The 21,712-nt window shown below is 46.4% G+C and overlaps 1 protein-coding gene across 1 annotated transcript in view; it reads right to left on the bottom strand.

Annotated features, from left to right (window-relative positions):
- LOC135821788 (uncharacterized) overlaps positions 1-21,712 on the bottom strand; it is a 149,674-nt gene that overhangs the window by 16,781 nt on the left and 111,181 nt on the right. The window contains exons 42-49 of the mRNA XM_065334785.1: positions 20,034-20,114; positions 19,606-19,692; positions 18,415-18,807; positions 16,511-16,837; positions 10,801-10,887; positions 9,030-9,110; positions 8,630-8,716; positions 7,085-7,462 (exon numbers count right to left, since the gene is read on the bottom strand). Coding sequence (XP_065190857.1) covers positions 7,085-7,462; positions 8,630-8,716; positions 9,030-9,110; positions 10,801-10,887; positions 16,511-16,837; positions 18,415-18,807; positions 19,606-19,692; positions 20,034-20,114 — 1,521 coding nt within the window. The remainder of the gene's footprint in view (positions 1-7,084; positions 7,463-8,629; positions 8,717-9,029; positions 9,111-10,800; positions 10,888-16,510; positions 16,838-18,414; positions 18,808-19,605; positions 19,693-20,033; positions 20,115-21,712) is intronic.

The raw sequence follows: 21,712 nt of genomic DNA, 5'->3' as shown, positions 1-21,712 counted from the left end.
GGACAACAGACAGGTATAGAGGCATTTGGAGAAACATTAAAAAAGCACAGCAGGAAGCAAGCCTGAAGAATGGGCTTCCTGGAAATTGCTGGCACGTTCCATGAATTTCGACATAATGGATAGGTCAGGCCCCCGAAACAGTGCATACCGTATTAATTAGAAAAGCAATCCTGTCAGCTTTTCTATTATTGTGGTCACAATGCAAGACCAAACGGCACCGATATTTGACACGTTGTCTACGTAAGTTTTTACGTAAGATGCTCGGTACGTACCTGGACCAGGGAGCACTACTCCATGGCTTGTACCATCGCGTGGCCGGTGGCGTGCGTGTGCATGGCAGACATTTTTTTGCAATCCGTTTTCTCAGTTGTACGCACTACGCCATTTCCCGCCTCAGATCTCCGCCGTGACAGACACCCATAGTAGAAAAGGCCCCAAGCTGCACACTCTGGGGGGTTATGTACTCTAGATATCATTCATACCCACCAAAAGATGTGTAACATTTTATTATTATGGTGTGCCTTGTTTATCTATCAGTACCTCCAACCATAGCCTTGCCCCTATATCCTCAGGAGCATCAGTGTAGTTCTTGGAATAAGGTGTTCGAATCAACAATTTATTCGTTTACATTTCTATAATACATATCTATTATTCCTCCTTTGTCTCAAAATAGACAGAAGCGGAAGGGTTAGCATTTGCTGCCTTGTACGCGAACTGTTCTATTATTATTATTATTATTATTATTATTATTATTATTATTATTATTATTATTATTTGAACTGGTTTTGAGGGAAAGAGACATTTATTATTATTTGTATTATTATTGGCAGTAGCAGTTGGCAGTAGCGGCAAGGAATGTCAGGTCGGTTTCATTGTCACGTAATTCCAAAGTATGTACTGGTTCTAGTAGCGGTGTTAGGGTGTATGAATCTTCTGTTGCCAACCATCTTGTTCAGAATAGTGATTGTCGTTCTAGTTATGCTGATGAGTGCTTTTCTGTTTGGTCTCGTTCACGTAGTCAAAGGTATTTGCGTGTATTGGAGTCTATCTACATTTTTACCACTAAGCCGATTTTGTGTAGGCAGAAAAAGAATTTGTTTACGTTGAAATTGTTTGTGAATTTAGATCAGTAGTTCTCGTTTGTGGTTGCATGGTAACTTTCTAGTGGTGAATTTATCGCATCTGTTGTCACCTGATATCGTTGAATGGTGTAATGTTTCTTTCAGCTCTCATTTTATCGCGCTAGTTAGGGTCTAAATTATTACTTGCATTGTGCGTATATATATTGAGTTAAGAGCTATTGTTGATTTGCCAGTAATCCTCTGATGAGATGGCGACGAAAACGTTTAGGAACAAGCTTCTTTATTTACATGAAAACAAGTTTTGCTTATGGTGTTTATACTGAGTGCGCAGCTTACACTATTTATTGCGTTGATTACATTTTTATCTCCACGGAAGCTTTTTGATTATTATTATTATTTCTCCTTTATTCACTTCTTTCGAAGGCGATAAGCCAGACCCGCCGGGAAATATTTCCATGGGTGGGACAGCAAAAAGAAAGTGAAAAAACAAAAACAAAAATAAATAAATAAATAAAACCTAAAAACCAAAGTTTTGAGGGAAAGAGACAAACGGGAAAAGTCTGAAGAAAAAATCGACTGTCACCACCAGGACTCGAACCAGGGACCCTCGCTTGTAGCCAGCGATGCTCTAACCACTGAGCTATGGTGAAGTCGTCATCCATTATTATTATTATTATTATTATTTTAACTGGTTTGAGGGAAAGAGACAAACGGGAAAAGTCTGAAGAAAAAATTGACTGTCACCACATTATTATTATTATTATTATTATTATTATTACGAAGTAGTGGTTGCGACTTCGGCGATGATTTGTAAGAAAGGGTTTGCTAGCGCGAGCTCCAGTGTGGGGAGCAAACCCTTTATTATTATTATTTTTATTATTTGGAAAGGATTGGGAGAACTTCACCCGACTGATACTTTGAACTTTTATTATTATTATTATTATTATTATTATTATGACGACTTTATTCACTCCCAAAGCAGAAAAAGAAAGCTTGAAAGGAGGCATGAAGCACAGCACCGGGATCCATATGACCCAAGGGTGAAGCACCAATCAATGAAGATAAAAGAAAATCCTGAACAAAATTTTGATAAACTTCATGAGAGAAAAATTCAACTATACCAACTTCGATACTCACATAAAATCACAGTCATGTATAACAGAACTACTCAAGTAGTAAACACCAAGCATGCTGCACATGGGACACTCCAAGCAAGACAAACTCAGACGAGATAAAACGGCATATGCAGAGAAAGACAATACATGACTGGGGGCATATGGCAGAAATTCACGCCTCTCGGCTCGTCACACAGCACATGATGCACCACAATCATAAAACACACAGACTGAGACACAACGAGACATTACGGGCAGGCTAACATAAGGTCAACCGACCGTTCCGACCATGCCACTCTCCCATCCATGACCAGTCACCGACCGCACAATTCTCAGGGTGCCCAGAATAGCACATTGCTGCAGCCGCTGGATCACGGACGCGTGGAGCCCAAGGCTTAAGATGTGGCTGCGACTCGTTCCTGACACACCACCCAGAGCACCAATGATAACTGGAACAATAGTTATCTTTTTGTTCCAGATCCTCCTCAGCTCTGCTGCCAAGGGCAGGTATTTGCTGATCTTCTCCTGCACCTTCTCATTGACCCTGTGGTCCAATGGGACACTGACGTCCAAGAGCAGTGCCCGATCATCCAGAACCAGCACCAGGTCTGGTCTGTTCGCTTTTATTACTCGATCTGTGGGAATGGAAATCTCCCACATCAGCTTGCAACTGGCAGAACTTGTGACCTGCACCAGCTGCTTACTGCTGGGTAACCCATGCTGCTTACACAGCGCACGATGCAGGGCCTGGACCACAAAGTTATGCCGGGCAATGTATGCAGTCCGTGCCAGGGCTGGACAGCAGGCGATGATGTGGTCCATATTTTCTCCGGGTGCACCACATACACGACAGAGGTCCACGACATCATGCCTCTTGTGGATATGGCGCATATTGTTTCTCGTGGCAATCACCTGATCCTGGCAAGCAATGAGAAAGCCTTCCGTTTCAGGACGCATTGTCTGGGATCTGAAACAGGAAAACGAGAGCTGCATGTCCAGGATACCACCAACACGCGCCCAATAGCGACCATGAAGAGGCATCGCTCGAAGTTCACGGCGGCGGTTGTCATTGAGGGCCTGTTTAACAGTCTCTTTGTTAGCGGTGTCCAGGCTCGTCAGGCGAAGGCGCTGCAGGACAGTATTTGCCAGCTTTGGTATTGATTTTCTAGAGGCACGTGATTCATGGTGCTGGAGAACAGCGGCCAGGGCAGGGACATCTTCCCGATCCTTCAGGTACTGAGCGAGCCGGATGCAAGTACGGTCATGGAGATCTACGATGCATACTAGGCCACGACCTCCCTCACTCCGCGGTAGATATAGGCGTCGGATTGAGGCACGTGGGTGGTGGGCCCTGCTAGCAGTCAGAGCCTTCCTCACTGTCCTGTCCAGCGAGCGGAGCTCATCCGCGGTCCAAGGAACGACTGTGCCAAGGCCATAGGACACCACTGGCAGAACGTAGGTGTTGATTGCTCTGATGAGGTTTGGTGCACATAGTGAAGCATCCATGATCAAGCGAAGACGGCGACGGAACTCAGCGATGGCAGATTGTTTAACTTCACCAGCCTCGATTCCCAGGAATTCCCGCAGGCCAAGGTAGAGGTACGCCGCGCCATCTTGCAGAGGATGAATGATCGACTCTGTTAGCAAGGTTGACGAAGGCTCTGCATCCTGGGTTGGCTTAGCGGCCGGGCAGACAATCTTCGAGCACTTAGTGGGAGATAGTTGCATGCCAACCGCCCCACCAACGCACTCCACAATGTTGATCAAGGAGTCCAGTCCAGTACTGCTAGCGGCAAATAGCTTGACGTCATCCATGTACCATAGATGCGACAACAGGGAATCACGTGTGGGTCCACAACGATATCCTATGCCGCTTCTTGCTAATTCGTTTGAGATTGGGTTGAGACCGATGCAGAACAGCAGGGGAGACAAAGAATCACCCTGGAAGATACCCCGTCGGATGGATATTGGCTCGCTGACACCGCTGCTAAGGCACAGTTGTGTGCTCCATTGCTCCGACAGCGTTTGGAGTGTGCGGATGATCCTAGGATCGAACTTGTAGATGGTAGCAATTTCCCAGATCCACTCTTGGGAAAGGCTATCGAAGGCCTTTCGGAAGTCTAGCCATGCCATACTGAGGGAGCGCTGGTGGCATTTGGCATCTTCAATAATCATGTTGTTGATCAACAACTGATCTGTGCATCCTCCTCGGCCACGTGCACATCCGACCTGTTCCGGGGCCAGCAGACTGTTAGCGGTGATGTGAGACCACATAAGCTCCGATACTACAGATGTGAAAAGTTTATACATAGAAGGCAGGCAGGTTATAGGTCTCCAGTTCTGGGGTTTCGACAGATCACCTTTCTTCGGTAGGAGTACGGTTGCACCAAGGGAGAACCAGGGCGGTGGCACGACTTCCGAATCCAACAGCTGCTGGAATATGCGAAGCAAGGCAGGATGCAGTGCACTAAACTTCTTCAACCAGAATGGTCTGATGTTGTCAGGCCCAGCAGCATGCCAGTGAGGCATCCTTCCAACTGCCAGTCGGAACAACTCCGGCGTTATGACTGCATCCTCTTGTGGCTGGACATCTTGATAGGCAAGAGCCTCCCGTTCAATCCATCCATGTCTGCTCACCGCAAATGGCTCGGACCAGATGCCTGACCAAAAATCATGCAACGCCCCCATACCAGGCCGAGTCTGGTCACTGCAGTCAGCCTCCTATGTCCCCAGAGAGCGGTAGAACTGGCGCTCGTTCTCTCTGAATACCTGATTCTGTTGTTTTCTCTTGATGTTATCTTTATACCGTCTGATTCTGGCGGAAAGCGCCAGCAGCTCCATTTTCTTGCTTTCGAGTAGAGCCGCGGCCTCATCACTGCTCTTGACAGGATATCTGGTGAACAATCTTGGGTTTCCAGCTTGGATGAAACTTGTGAGGCGCGACACGTCTTTCCTCACATTCTCAATTTTGCGTTGTATTCGCAACAACCAGCCTGGCGCAGTCTCCCTCCCATGATCACCACCACTCAAACGGCAAGGTGCAACACCAGACACCACCAAGACCAGCACCGCCGCTGCATAGGTGAGCTGATTGGCGAATTCCAAAGACAGAGGCAGGGGTAAACCCAACAGGAACAGTCTCATGCCACCGTTGACCAAGGCAACATTGCTGGAAAGTGCACGGCTAGGGACCTTTCTGGGGACAGTGAGTCTTGGCCGACCTGTCAACTGCAAGCTCTGTACTCCAACTAAAACACCGCTCAGAGGTCTGGCAACGTCATCAGGTGTGGTTATTTTGCGATTGATGCAGAGGTGCCTGATTGACCACTCCAGATCCATACTCAAACCACCAGGGCCCAGAATACCAGATTCACTGAGATTGGTTAGAATGCCTCCAAGCTTATCAGGGTTGGAATTACTACAAGGCGAACAAGGCGTCTCCCTTGTGCAGTGACTTTGCTCTGTTTCAGGCACTCCAACAGCCGGTCCATCCACAGTAGGCGTTGATCCACTGGGAGCAAAGTCGCCCTCCACAGGTGGCTGAGGTCCTGCCAGGCCATAAACAGCCTGTTTATTATTATTATTATTATTATTCCTCCTTTGCTGTGCTGCTTAAGGGTTGGTTCACATACGCAAAATCGGTGCCGCAAGAGATCGCAAGAAATCGGCGGTGAGCCAGCTCTCGATCCGTTGCGCATACGGTGCGAGTACCAAATCTACTACAAAGTAGTACAGAATGCGCCCAAATGCTACGACAGATTTGCCAATTGAAGCCTGAATTTTTTGTTTCTTCCGTAGTTGCCGTAGTTGCCGTAGTTGTCGTTCGGTGATGGCCACTCGGTGCTACCTTTTACCGGAGATCATGAAACTACTTCTACACGTTTTATTGCAGTCTAGTAAGCAGTGGTGTCGAAGTTATGCGTGCAAACGTTGATGAAGTCACATGAGCTTGTCTATGGATCCTTTGTATTTCTTTACTTCTTTCAATTGTATTTGTCTCGAAAGTTGCACAACAGTCATGTAGATCATCCGAGAAGGATGGGTTGATATGCTGAATTAATTCGCCACCTTGAAACGACTACAAGAATGGCGAATGGACCTCATCTTTAGCTTCAATTTAGGAAAATTTAGGATGAGTCTTGGTTTGAAATGTTGACAAAGTCTGGCTCCCGGCACCGGCGATCACCGGCGTGAATGGTTCACAGACCACTGTTGGCCAAATTTGTATGGGGCAGATCGCAAGAGCTGGGCAATGTCCAACTTTGCCGGCGGTCCCCCGGAATCTGAATTTTGCAGGTAAATTACTGATGAGAAAGCTGCAGAAAAGCTACTTTGGGATCTGTTTGAACACATTGCTCTTGCCAGTCAAGGCGAGTGAAGGTCTCTCCAAGATTCTTCACTCCTAATCAGTTGGTGGAAATAGGAAAGTAAAAAAAGCAAAGGATAGTGCAAAAAGTACTCCTTTCTGCATATTCTTTACAAGGAGGATGAAAAACATGCAGAAAATGCCGCAGATTTTTGATGTTACTGCAGAAAGTGCCGCAGAATTACCCTCTTTTCTCCGCGGATTTTATTTGCCGCGGAATTCAGAATTCTTGTCCGAGTTTTTCTAATGGGACAGGATAGTCCATGCGATGGCATTTCACTCTGTACATAAAATGGAATGGGGATAGTTCCTTCACTGGTTACCCAGTTTATGTCGCCGGTACGACCTACAACAGTAAGTCGCCCATTAGAACGGGGAGCCCGGGTTGTGAGGCACACATGCTGTTGTTTATTTCTCTGCGGTCATGCCTCCTACCCTGTTAATGTCCCTACCCTGTGCTTTCACTGCTTGCCCTGCTGCCCTGAGCATTCCCCCATGTGGCTAAAAAGGCAACAGCCTACCTTCGCAAATGACGTCATTAAGGGTTGTTCCAGCCCGGTCAAATACCTCTTGCCTATGGTTGTTCTTGTCCTGCTTGTAAAGGACATGATCCCCTCTGAACACGTGCGACGTCCATACAGTGATAGTGCTGCCGTAAGTGCTCGCCATCATCTTTCGGAGCAATGCTTCCATGCAGCCGCGCACGCCCTTGGTCCTGTTGGTGAAGGCGTCAAAATCGATCACGTCGTATCCTCGACGCTGGCATAAACGGCGGGCTTGCCTCAGATTGGCCTTTTCCGTGAGGCTGGGCTCGTTAGCGTGCGGATGAACCGGCAAGCCAGCGAGAGCCATCCAGGAGTACATTGCCTTATCTGTGCCTGGGCAGATGGTCTTGAGAGCTGAACACAACACAGTGCATATTCAGAACACAATCAGGTACTGTGCAACTCACCAGGCACATGCTCCGATAAGACATACACTCGAGCTCAGATACAAAATTTGAGAGAACACTTTAAGGGGCCATCCGGCATTATCGATAATTTTCACGAAACGAAAAAGTATAATTATATGATAGAAAACTGCTATTCAAACTGACCACGATTACCCAACCATCAGTCTCCTGCAGTGTTTCAGGAAATGTTCCATAATATATGGACTATCCAAGGGCTGTACTTTTAAAAATAACTTTGCGTCACCAAAATGAAGAAAAGTGGACCCATTAGCCGATGTAGAATGGTTTTGCCAATATGGATGATCGCACAAACATGAAACTCGAATCGCAGCAAATGTAGGCCTTATTCCACCATTATTTGAAGCCAATAGGGAGGCATGTCCAGGGTACTAGTACTGGAATACTCCACGGCAAATACATAAATGCATACTCCAATGCAGTCCATTCATACACGATAGTCCCGCTGGAAAGTCAAATTTTAGGCCGGATTGAGACTATCCACAGTTTGAATCTGGGTCCGGGATCTGCTTCTCCATACATTTTGCCATGGCCTACCTGACGCAATTTTGAACACCTTGCCTCGATCCCTTATTCTCTGTCCTTAGACGTTTTGGCAGATGTGGCAAGGGATCAGGCCCCGATCGCACTATGTCAGAAATAGTGCGTCAGCGTCTGAATCGTGAATTTTTTCCATGGCAACTGACGAAAACGCGGGAAATTTCAGAGTCAGACGTAGCAGCGCCTGGGGCAAGCAAATCGGCTGGGTTGCCACTGCCGCTGCAAGCCCTTGCATGAAGAACACAGACCCATGAATAATAGCGTGCCGTACTACACTCTATCATTGCAATTTGGCTCGTCACAGAGTGGTTTTGTAAAGTGCGTCAGGCCCCGAAGGCAAGAGCAAAAATGCAGTGTTCACCGGATTCAAACTTATCATAGTGCCACCAAGGCCAGGTCAGGAGTAGAGGTCAGACCTGATCAAGATGTTGGGTACAAGCTGTACATTGTGACAACTTACGAACACAGGGGCTGGAAGCATAATTTTCACATTTCGCAGCTGCATGTGTTTCAAAGAAACATACATAATTATACACTTCATTCAGAAGTTACTTACTCTGCTGACACAGGTCTCCATGGAAACCTTTCTGGCAGACGCAGGTACCGTCTTCAGCGCACTTCCCATGATTCAAGCAATGGCATACTGCAGTAGAGATTGGGTGCATTCACGTATTTCCCAAAACACACAGATCGGAACAGACCACCATACAATATAAGACCCTAAAGAAGTATAATGTATCTTTTATTGCACGTAAATAGCACAAAATAGGTTGAAGGTTTGAGTTTGCTCTACCGAAATAAGAGAGAAATATTTTCCTTGCAATGATGAGTATGATTCTAGAAATTGTAAACATACCCATGGGCCATACACTCGTTGACACGCGGCCTAAAATGACAGCAGCTTTCTTTTCCCCTTATAATTCAAGACTATTACAGCTGGTTTTTTTAGCCCTTACCTTCTATGCACTTAGGTCCATCTAGTCTGGGTTTACATTCACATTCTTTGTTCTTTTTCACCCAGGGATTCGTGCACACAACTGCATCGCATATCACAAACCGAGGGGAAAGAAAACAGGAGAGCAAATCAGCCAGACATAATAATGGACAGACAAAAAGACTGAGAGACAAATAGATGTTTTACTTAGTAGGCAGCCATTGTCCTATAAACAGTCAGAAGTCCAGTAGGGAGTGGAACTCATCATACCGTCATATTTGCACGACTTCGTTAAACGCGGGCGACTTTCTCTGTAGAAAGTCTACACATTTCCACAGTTCGACACATTTCCAGTGCGCAGTCTGAGTTTTCGTCAGTTGGGATCATGTGCCCACATCATCCATCAGTCATGGACTGGGTGTAGAATAGCTTGAACTGCGCACCAGCACTCAACGCAAGACAGAGCAGCTATAACGACAGTCGGAGTCTTGGAGTCTGCGTTTGAGCCGCTCACACGCGGAGCTGAAGCCAGTGGAAAGGACACCATCGCCAGCTAGTCGACATTCTGGCAGAACTTGACGTAGCGTGGAGGCCAGCCATCCCTTCGGTGCAAATACAAAGCTGCACGTATAGCACTGGTGTACAGCAACGGAGACGGTTTAAACTCATTGGTCTTTACTTCATTGGTTTGAGGAAAAGATGTAAATGGGAACAGTCTGGAGAAAACATTGACCATCACCACCAGGACTCGAGAAAGTGACCGCTTTGGTCTTTCCTTTTGCTTCAAGGAAATCTAAAGTCTGTAGTCTTGGCTGCTGCAATATTAGATTGCGTTTGGTTGGGCATTTCAAGAATTTAAATGACAACCATTCTGGAATGGGAATGGGTAAGAATAACCTGACCAAACAAACGCGCCAGAATCAACTAGGAATCACTTGACATAACAATTCCATAATGTCGTTGTGGAACGGCGGCTCTATTCACTTTTCCTTGGCAGAGTCAAGGTACTCCTGAGTGCATGATTTGAGGCACTTGAACCTGATGCTGCATGTATTCCTAGCAAGCACTTGAGCAAAATGGGGTTCTGCTTTCTTCACACATAGTTGAAACACAGACAAAGGCTGCATACTCAGGGTCACTCGACACAGCTCCGAAAAATCGCGGCGCAAAATAGCTTTTTGTCGGGGAATTTTCTGGAAACAATTGTTGATGTTAGGTCTTTATAAGGCACAGTAATGACGCAAAATTCAAGACTATGTCCAGAACATTGCATATGTGCCATTTTATCAATTGTCAAAATGGCCGCATATGCTCCTGTCAGAGCTCTAGAGACACTGTCCAAAGTGAATCGTGGCGAAGACCTAATGTTTTCATTACGACATAAGCCTGCCAAGGCAGTGGAATGCAAAATTCCATAGTACGTTTCCATGGTTACCATGGGCTATTTCCATGGAATTTCATAGTATACTTTCTGCGATCACGTCTAAAATCTGTGGACTCCTTCATTAGCCCCCATAGCAACAGTTTAGGGTCAGGTTTTAGGTCAGCGTCATAACAGAGACTGTGCAGCGTGTCTCTGTATGATGGTCCTACTGGTAGGTCCTACGGGTAGGACCGAGGTCTATGCAAGCTATCAATTAAGTTACACAAATGTTGGCTCAGCTTATCTTTTCAATTGTTTTATTAAACAATTATTCGTTGGTTTGTTGAAACGGAAACGGCTCACACAGTCACTGGATGCCACGTCAACATGGAGGTATGCTTTGGGAAGAGCTGTAAGCATTCATACTTACCCGACTGGCACTTGTTCCCGGTAAATTCTTTCGGGCAGATGCATTTACCCTTGTCGTCACAATGACCTTGATTCAAACAGTTGCATGCTGCATCAGCCATCGCATACGCACAAACAAGACGTGAGACAGAGGAAATGATGGTACGTTATAGGCTATTCATACTACGTTACAATACGCGTGACGTTTTGGAGCACGACGTACTGGCATACGTCGCTTTCATGCAGGTGCATTCACACAGGCACTCACACGCTGCTCATACAGCTGCGTGTTCAGCTTCTTTTGGACACAAACTGCTGGGAACGACAGAACAAAACTCGGTACAGGAGTCTGGATACGTTGTCTACGATTTCGTATCAGAGGTACGATTTTCCCGCCACGTTCCATGTTGTCATGGCTATCCGGACGAAAACGTCCCGTACGCCACGTTCTGGGCGTAGTGTGAATGGCCCATTAGGGGCCGGCCGTAAGTATCGATATTTACAACTCAAACCCACCCTATACCCCTCCTCTCAGAACGTGCATATACAGCACCCTGTCACGCGTGTGTCAATGCTCCTACTTCTCTGGACATGTTTCAATGTATCCCGTCCCAGCTCATAACAGAAATAATTTGTATTCAAAAGAATAAACCTTCATATCTACGAATGACCCCTTACTCAATGAGCAGTGGAAATAGTGAAATTTGACCACCCATAATGACCGAGCAGCTGACACAGAGAAAATGCAAGCAAGCGGTCACGAGTCACCTGGTCACCATGCATGCAGGGCAAGTGCATGCTACAGCTTTTACACCAAGGTTAAAATCAAAGGTTCAAAGGTGCAACTCGAGTGACAGGAACGCTGTCAACGGCGTAGCCTGCAGGCACGGCGACCAGGTAACTGTTGTACGCATGAGCACGTGACCGCTTACTCACCCTTGATGGATTGGGAATTTTTTTGGGATTGGGAATAGACACCCTTATCAAATAACGGTAACGCACCTTCATCACCCAAATAGCGCTGAAACTGCAGCGTAAAAACGTTATGGAGGCTGATTTATCGCTGTGACAAACGGTATGCTTTTTGGCCAAATGTTGCATAGTCTGTACCCATTTCACCTTGTATCGCGTGTATGATGACATAAATGGTTGTACCGCACGAAATAAAAGCTATTCTCGTGGCAACAGCATACTAAAAATAGCATGCATCTTGCTAAAGGTATTTTCCCCCTTGCGGTAATACCATTACAACATAACGTTTTTTGCTAAGGGCCTGGTCAGAAACGAAAAAAATCCTGTGATTATAATCCGAATCTCCATAGTAACTTGCCGCCAGAGCGGCAATACCATGCTTTTCTGCTCCATACAGGAGTTTGACTCTGATACGCCATTGACGCTGATATTCACTGATTTTTTCATCTCGATATCGAGGAGCTAATTTGGCCACGGACAACAACAAAACTCATATGCATGGTTGCAAGGTGTTGGCGATCCCCAAGGTGAAGGAATTTGACGTCGATTGCAATTCCAAATTCTGGACGCTTTTCTTTTTTCGTCAGGCAACCAGTCTGACCAGGCCCTACGGGTGTCTGTCTTATAAGGGCCGAACGCTGCACCGCAGCCTTTTCGGACCAAAACCAGTCTACTCAGCGCCCAAAAGACTACAACATATGGGCTAATTGCGGTCATCCGCGCTTTTAGAATCCCCATCTAGTAGGGCGCACTCACCCAGTTTTGTTGGAAGTGCGTGAATTCGATTGGGAATAAAGGAGGAAGGGAGCGTCTCAGCTTTCTCGGACAAAGACCATTCGACCCAGAGCGCCCCGAAGACTACAACTGGTGAAAAATTGATTCAGGATTCAGGGTATACTTCCCTTTAACCCTTTAAGAGCCACAGGAAAGTTTCAAAATTCTGCATTTTTTTAAAACGGTCATTACAGGGTGTGGGAGGGGGGGGGCTATTATTCCAGAGAAGACTTCTGATCATGTGAGCACAGTAGCATTGAAGTTGTGTGACTCTACTTTACTCTACCAGGTAGCTAAAAACCAACGCAGCCAAAGTTTTCATTTCAACAAGCCCAAAGCCTTTGGGAAATCCTTTTAAATAAAAAATTCAAATACATCTGGCAGATCTCTGCTGTTTTCCCGCTATCTTGTTAGTGTTCTTCACCTTCTCTAAAAAGAGTGTACTCAGATTATCAAACACGCGCACACTTGCACACACACACACATACACACACACACACACACACACACACACACACACACACACACACACACGAAGTTACCAGGAAACTATTTTAGATCGACTCGAACCCTCTTAAAAGCTGAGAACCGTTCACAATGCTTGTTTATCGTGATCAATTTGCTGAGAGAGGCGAGCTGAGGCTTTGTCATGTGTCACGGCTGAATGCCTGGCGCTGGCTTGACACACCCCGTCAAAGTGACGACGTACGTACCAGGAACGCTCGCTGTGCTTCCTCTTTACCTATGCCATCATGCATGTTAATTGAATTCTGGACGAACTAGTCACGTTCTTTGTGACCACACACCCGTGCACATACATACACACACACGCGCACGCACGTACGCACACACACACACACAAACACACACACACACACACACACACACTACTATGATACAGCTACCCTAAACGGGTCACGCCGCCCTCCACCCAAGCATGGGCACTATGAGGGGCAGTGGCAAATAAAGAGAATCAGCTAGCAGCAATGGCAAAACAGATGAAACAATGGAGTAGAACGGACAACTGCTGTACTGTAACAACAACCTGACAGTGACAACGACTGAAAATGAACAGGAAAGAAAAGAATACCGCAAAATTTTACGTTACAAAAAAACACTGCCCACGAAAGAATGCACCAAGCAAAAGGAGCGTTGGCATCCGAAATCCCACCAGGATTCCACTGACAGTTCTTCCACGCTGACGATGTTAGCGGCAGAGCAGTGCCTCACAAATGCCACAACGCTTGACCAGTGTGCACTTATGACGACGAAAGATTGAAGTTTCAATTCCCACCATAGGGCTTGAAAGTGCTACGTCACAGCATAGCAACAATTTCAAAAATTCAAAAACTGGATCCACTTGGATCCAGTTTTTGTATGGATCCAAGCACATTTCAAGCGGTTTTACTCACAGCAAAGGTGAAATTGACTGGGTTGGCTTATGGGGATGGGGTGACAATTGGTTGCAAAGAAAAAGTCATACCTGCGTAAGACATGCGTGGGTTGCTATGCACCCACACACAGAGGCAATAGCAAAGTCACACCTTAGTGGATCCAAAAAAGAAATCTGATGTCAACTTACAATGTTACTTCCAATGTAACCCCGCAGCGTAAGAAGAAAAAGCTCTTCTTGCAGCTAAAAAAGAGCGGGGGAAAAGCTGAGATGAAGAAGACATTGCCCTCTGAATCCTAAAAAGGTTTTTTTTTAACTTGCACTTTTTTCTGCTCAGCGTTTCATTTTGTGGCAATGTGTGATTTCTGCTGGATTCATCCCCAGACCTATTCAGTTTGCTGAGCCGTTTTTATTGCGCTGAATGGTTGTACTTGTATAGTGCTGAGAAGTTTTTATTAACAGTCTTTATTTTTCTGATTCGTTTTTATGACCAATCTGTGGTCACAAATCAATGGGGGTCTTTATTCAGTGGATAATTATAACTAAGAATAACTATTATTGTGTTGAAGAAGGGTTTCCTTGAAGGGTGGTGGCGTTCCTACGGATACGGAAGACTGGGCTTCCAGCCGCGTCTCGCGCGAACCGTGAATTTGTTTGCCACAACAATGCATGTTAAAAGCATGGCTACCTGCTAACTGTACACTTTCTTATGTAGTGCAAGTGCCTGATAGGGTATCCGTGCTACCCGGATAAAAATACCCGAACTCGTTGCCCGACCAAACCCCTACCTGTTGCAGCCCTGCTGAAAAGTCAGTCGTACACACCAGTCGTCCGTCTTATCATAGAACTGTCAGCAAAGACCAGCAGTGCTCATGGCTGTACGGCCAGCGCCCCATGGCCACTTAACTCTCAGCGGATTTCAACGTACAGTATAACCAAATTCAAAGTAATGTTAATCACTTTCCAACTGCATAACCCACAATCTCACCTTCTCATAAATGTATCTCTTTTTGGCGATGGGGCCATCGTGAGAATAAAGAATTCAAATTCAAACCAAAATAAACACACACACACCTTCCTTCTTCCTTCCTTCTTCTCCACTGCCATGACTGGCTAAGTGGCCCCATACGGGGCAGCTCTTGGATTAGCGCTGTCTCCGGGAAGCGGCACCAGGACCCGACGACCGACGTGACGGCGCATTCCCACGGGTTATAATTGCTATTGAACGCCGCGATGTACAACGATGCCGTGCGATATCCTGACGGCGGCGGAGGCTTGTCGACAGGCTCTTGACGGGCAAGTACAATACGATCCACCCCATCAAGGCACTGGGACTTCCACTCACGGCGATTACTTGCCACGTCGAGCCAGGAATTGGGCTCAATGCCAATTGCCGCCAGGTCGGTCCGCCAAATTTCCGTCAGTGTCGACAAGAGTCCTGACGTTCCACGTTCCCAGAGACAGAACAACCTTTCGAGCCGCTGGTGCACGCGAGTGAAAAGACTCTGGGCGAGGGTTTGCAAGACCTCTACACCCAGGCGAAAGAGGGTCAGCGCGAGTGGTCACATCCGAAGTGGCCATGTCGTCAACGCTGAATTTTCCTCCTCCGCGGCAGCAAGATGAAGACTGCCTTGTCTAACACCGCGTCACTAAGTGTTTTCTACTCACCAGGGCTGGCCCTGGCCCTGGCACACACACACACACACACACACACATACACACATGGAAACACACGCACGCACGCACGCACGCACGCACACACACACGGACACACACACACGGACACACATGCTACTGCTGGCTACTAACCGTGACAGTTGCGGATACGCCTGCGACACAAGGTTGTGCGAGCCGTGAATTGAAACCATCATTATAGCAGAAGCGAGTCAGTTCGAAATTCGATAAAGTAGCATCGGCATCTATGCAGTAGCCTACAGGGCGATACACCGATTCGGTGATGCTAGAAAGGGCCTGCGGGTCAAAAATGTACTGGACACCAGGGTTGGTTGGACCGCAAACCCTGAAAGGTTGTCCTGCTTGCGTGCTTGTAACGCTGTAACCAAAGAGCCCATTCCTCCGTAAAGCGAAAGGTCCTGTGTAGGAGGTTGAGGTTGTGACCCCAGGTGCTAAGACAGGCCACCAAGCGGACAGCTCCTGGTCCATGACAAGTTGCCTGCAATCGGTCGAACTATTAGAAGCGGTCAAGTCACTACATGTGTAAACCGCTCCAGGCTGCATATTCTCATATCCCATCTCCGTATTAACACCTCCAGGCGCAAGTGCTGTCCTATTTGCGTACGGCGCACCTATAACAAGATATGTTGTAGCCGTTGCAGGGTCGCTGGTGGTTGCATGGAAGGCCACCGATGTTCCAAATAGCTCCCCTGGGTTTCCTGGGTTTACCTTTGGAACGACCTGTCTCACCTCGATATTGAAACCGTGCACTAGACATACGCACACACACACACATACACACACATACACACATACACACATACACACACACACATACGAAATACACATACGAAATACAGCGCTGCTGACCCTGACTACCGCTACACTACTACGTTACACTTATCATGATCTCACTTACCGACACAGAGGATTTGGGCTCTGTCATTGCTTCTGGTGTGGTGAAACTCTTGATTGTTCTCGCTAAATGTTACGGTTCTGTAAAGGGAATCACCATCGACCCGGATTGCCTTGACGTGGTAAGCGGCTTGGTCACGTTCATGCTTCAGAGCCAACCTCTCGAGCCCGCGCTCTCTTAATACATCGCCATGTGCTCGCAGCCAGTCTTCGGTTACGAGCTGAAGTCCGTACTGTTGACATGCCTCCTCTGCGAATGGCTCAGTGACAATACGTCTGGATGCTGGGGTTGCTGCGGTATATGCTGAGTTGTTGTCGTGAAGCCACTTGGCTGCAAGACAAGGGCACATCCAGTGGTGGGTAGAAAATACATATACGCAATATGAATAAAGGGTGCACTGAAATCTATCTCAATGCAACCCGATAAGTCAGTGCAATTGTTTTTCTTTATTCCGAGCCAGGTTAAGGTATCGGTCAATATTTGCAGGCATGGGGCTGGGAAGACTTCATGGAGCAGCAACGTGCCGTAGTTGCAAATCACCCAGCGGCTATGCCAGGAGTACATAACCCCCCAGATTGTGCAACTGCCACATACCCTGCTGTCCCAACAGACTTTCAAGTTGCTCCTTGCACCAGTGATGTACAACATGTGTGCGGGTGTCAATGCATCACACCTTTTTCCTTGCAAAACAATTGTACAGGATCAGATAGGCTTTGGTTCATCGTCAACTTGAAACTCTTTGGGGATTGTGTACTCTTGGTTATACCAAAGGAGTGGAAAAATATTGGCAAGAGTACAAAGAAAAACAAGTGATGCGTTGACACTCGTACACATGTTGTTAATCACTGGTGCAAGAAGCATTGCATCATATTAATCATGTCACCTTGAAATTCTGTCGGGACAGCAGGGTATGAGGGAGTTGCACACTCTGCGGGTTATGTACTCTTGATGTCGGGTTATTACACAAGTGTGTTCACCTCATGACCTTGCTCGTTCCTCATTTCTTTGGTCAAATTGGGCTATGCGAAGGCTACCCAATTACGTTATGCGGAACCTCTCTAATAACAATACTCGAATATTCGAACATGATTCGTTCGGTTTGTCACATTCGAATATTCTCGAAGTCGCATTCAAGTACTTGTGGCGTCACTTCGAATGCAGTGCATGTACATACATGCACGCCAAACACAGCACAGTGCAGTGTGCACAGCCTGCCTGTGACTTTGTACTGCATGTTTGCACATGTATGTACATACTGGACTGCCAATGTTGCACATAAGATTTCGAAGTAGCCTTATGTGTCAGTGCATTTTTATGTGGCACTAACGTTTGTCATACCTAATAACAAGAGTACATAACCCCCAGAGTGTGCAACTCCCACATACCCTGCTGTCCCGACAGAATTTCAAATTGGCGTCAGTATTTATGACCCAAAGCTCCTTGCACCAGTGATTTACAACATGTGCACGGGTGTCAACACATCACACGTTTTTCTTTGCAATAATTTGTACAGGATCAGATCGGCGTGGGTCAACCATAGGTTCCGGATTCGTCTGATAATCCGTGTATAGTGTGCATTGCATCATCAAAATGACGTCAACTTGAAATTCTGTCTGGACAGCACCCATAGTTGAGTTGCACACTCTGGGGGGTTATGTACTCTTGCTAATAATAATCACATGAAATGTTTCTCCGCACATGTGGTCAGTTGGCTACTCATGTGCGGATCTGACCCTGGCTAGAACCGTAGGTTTCCCATTGACGTGAGAAACCTTGGTTGTAATCGCTCTTGCTCTCTGTTTCAGTCCTCTAATATTGTCAATGTCATTGTCTACTCTAACCACCCATTGCTGGCTACTCAGCACCTCTCTCACATGTTCTTTTTCTATCACAATGCAACAGCATACCTTCGCAGATGACATCATGATGGCCTGCTCCGGTTCTATCATGTACCTCTTCTCTTAAGCCGTTCTTGCCCTGCTTGTACAAGAGATGCTTCTTGGAACCATCCCTCAACTCTCTCAAGAAAGATGTCCATATTGTGATAGGGCTCTTGAAACTGCTCTCCATCATCTCGTTGAGCAATGCTTCCATGCAGTCGCGCACATTCAGAGCCCAGGAAATGAAGGCATGAAATTCGACCACGTCGTATCCTCTTCTCTTGCACATCTGGCGGGCATGCGTCAAGTTCGTTTTCTTCTGGCAGCTGTCACCGTCCAGTTCTGGATGACACGGCAAGCTGGCGAGAGCCATCCAGGTGTACGTTGCGTTATCTGTACCCAGGCACTTTGTCTTAAAAGCTGAACATAACACAGTACACATGCAAAGTACATTCTTGTACAGTAGAAGTAGTAGTAGTAGCAGAAGTAGTTGAAGTAGCAGTATTAGCAGTAGCAGCAGTAGTAGTAGCAGCAGCAGCAGCAGCAGCAGCAGCAGCAGCAGCAGCCGCGGCAGCAGCAGCAGCAGCAGCAGCCGCAGCAGCAGCAGCAGCAGCAGCAGCAGTAGTAGTAGAAATAGTAGTAGTAGTAGTTTTTATTATTTTACTTGGGTATACCCAACAGGCCTATGGCCTTCTTACAGGGTGCCTAAGGAGAAATTGTTAGCAGCTAGCGCGAAAGCAGGCAAAGTACGCTGGGATGGAATGATAGTGGGTAGTGCATGAAAGCGGTAAAAACTAAGAAAACTAATGGGAGACTGTAAAGGCCTGGCCGGGACATGAATGGGGGAAGAAATATACTACTGAATGTTTGGCCTCTGGTTTGGGAGGTAGTGTGGGTAGCATCATTTCGGGTCGTGAAGATTTGGGAGATGAGGGGACTGCCAAGGGACCTGATTCACCGAAAAGTAAAAGTGAAAAGCTTAAGAGTGAGGCGTAGGCTGAGTGGGTGGAGGTACAGTAGAGCATGACTGGAGTACACACTCTATTAAGACATATACTGCCCCCCCCCCCCCCCCTATTGATACCGTAGTCCATTTCAAGTATATCCGTGTTTATCTGAGTAAAATGCACATCCCCTGAGCATAATTTTCACATTTCGCAGCTGCATGTGTTTCAAAGAAACATGCATAATTATACACTTCATTCAGAAGTTACTTACTCTGCTGACACAGGTCTCCATGGAAACCTTTCTGGCAGACGCAGGTACCGTCTTCAGCGCACTTCCCATGATTCAAGCAATGGCATACTGCAGTAGAGATTGGGTGCATTCACGTATTTCCCAAAACAGAGATAGGAACAGACCACCATACAATATCAGACCCTAAAGAAGTTAGTATCACCAACTCAAACCCATAATAAATAATATGGTATCTATTATTGCACGTAAATAGCACAAAATAGGTTAGAGGTTTGAGTTTGCACCGCCGAGATAAGAGAGAAAATTTTTCCTTACAATGATGAGTATGATTCTAGAAATTGTAAATATACCCATGGGTCATACACTCGTTGACACGCGGCCTAAAATGACAGCAGCTTTCTTTTCCCCTTATAATTCAAGACTATTACAGCTGTTTTTTTAGCCCTTACCTTCTGTGCAATTAGGTCCATCTAGTCTGGGTTTACATTCACATTTTTTGTTCTTTCTCACCCAGGGATTCGTGCACACAACTGCATCGCATATCACACACCGAGGGGAAAGAAAACAGGAGAGCAAATCAGCCAGACACAAAAATGGACAGACAAAAAGACTGAGAGACAAATAGATGTTTTACTCAGTAGGCAGCCATTGTCCTATAAACAGTCAGAAGTCCAGTAGGGAGTGGAACTCATCATACCGTCATATTTGCACGACTTCGTTAAACGCGGGCGACTTTCTCTGTAGAAAGTCTACACATTTCCACAGTTCGACACATTTCCAGTGCGCAGTCTGAGTTTTCGTCAACTTGGATCATGTGCCCACTTCATCCATCAGCCATGGACTGGGTGCAGAATAGCCTGAACTTCGCACCAGCACTCAATGAAAGACAGAGCAGCTATAACGACAGTCGGAGTCTTGGAGTCTGCGTTTGAGCCGCTCACACGCGGAGCTGAAGCCAGTGGAAAGGACACCATCGCCAGCTAGTCGACATTCTGGCAGAACTTGACGTAGCGTGGAGGCCAGCCATCCCTTCGGTGCAAATACAAAGCTGCACGTATAGCACTGGTGTACAGCAATGGAGACGGTTTAAACTCATTGGTCTTTACTTCATTGGTTTGAGGGGAAGATGTAAATGGGAACAGTCTGGAGAAAACATTGACCATCACCACCAGGACTCGAGCCAGTGACCGCTTTGGTCTTTTCTTCTGCTTCAAGGCAATCTAAAGTCTGTAGTCTTGGCTGCTGCAATATTAGATTGCGTTTGGTTGGGCATTTCCAGAATGTAAATGACAACCATTCTGGAATGGGAATGGGTAAGAATCACCTGACTAAACAAACGCGCCAGAATCAACTAGGAATCACTTGACATAACAATTCCATAATGTCGTTGTGGAACGGCGGCTCTCTTCACTTTTCCTTGGCAGAGTCAAGGTACTCCCGAGTGCATGATTTGAGGCACTTGAACCTGATGCTGCATGTATTCCTAGCAAGAACTTGAGCAAAATGGGGTTCTGCTTTCTTCACACATAGTTGAAACACAGACAAAGGCTGCATACTCAGGGTCACTCGACACAGCTCCAAAAAATCGCGGCGCAAAATAGCTTTTTGTCGGGGAATTTTCTGGAAACAATTGTTGATGTTAGGTCTTTATAAGGCACAGTAATGGTGCAAAATTCAAGACTATGTCCAGAGCATTGCATATGTGCCATTTTATCAATTGTCAAAATGGCCACCTATGCTCCTGTTGGAGCTCTAGAGACACTGTCCAAAGTGAATCGTGGCGAAGACCTAATGTTTTCATTACGACATTAGCCTGCCAAGGCAGTGGAATGCAAAATTCCATAGTACGTTTCCATGGTTACCATGGGCTATTTCCATAGAATTTCATAGTATACCTTCTGCGATCACGTCTAAAATCTGTGGACTCCTTCATTAATCCCATAGCAACAGTTTAGGGTCAGGTTTTAGGTCAGCGTCATAACAGAGACTGTGCAGCATGTCTCTGTATGATGGTCCTACCGGTAGGTCCTACGGGTAGGACCGAGGTCTATGCAAGCTATCAATTATGTTACACAAATGTTGGCTCAGCTTATCTTTTCAATTGTTTTATTAAACAATTATTCGTTGG

The sequence above is a fragment of the Sycon ciliatum genome, chromosome 7 (assembly GCF_964019385.1).
Source record: "Sycon ciliatum chromosome 7, ocSycCili1.1, whole genome shotgun sequence".
Classification (NCBI taxonomy): domain Eukaryota; kingdom Metazoa; phylum Porifera; class Calcarea; order Leucosolenida; family Sycettidae; genus Sycon; species Sycon ciliatum.
The sequence above is the reverse complement of the archived record's forward strand: the minus strand, read 5'-3'. Positions and strand labels throughout refer to the sequence as shown.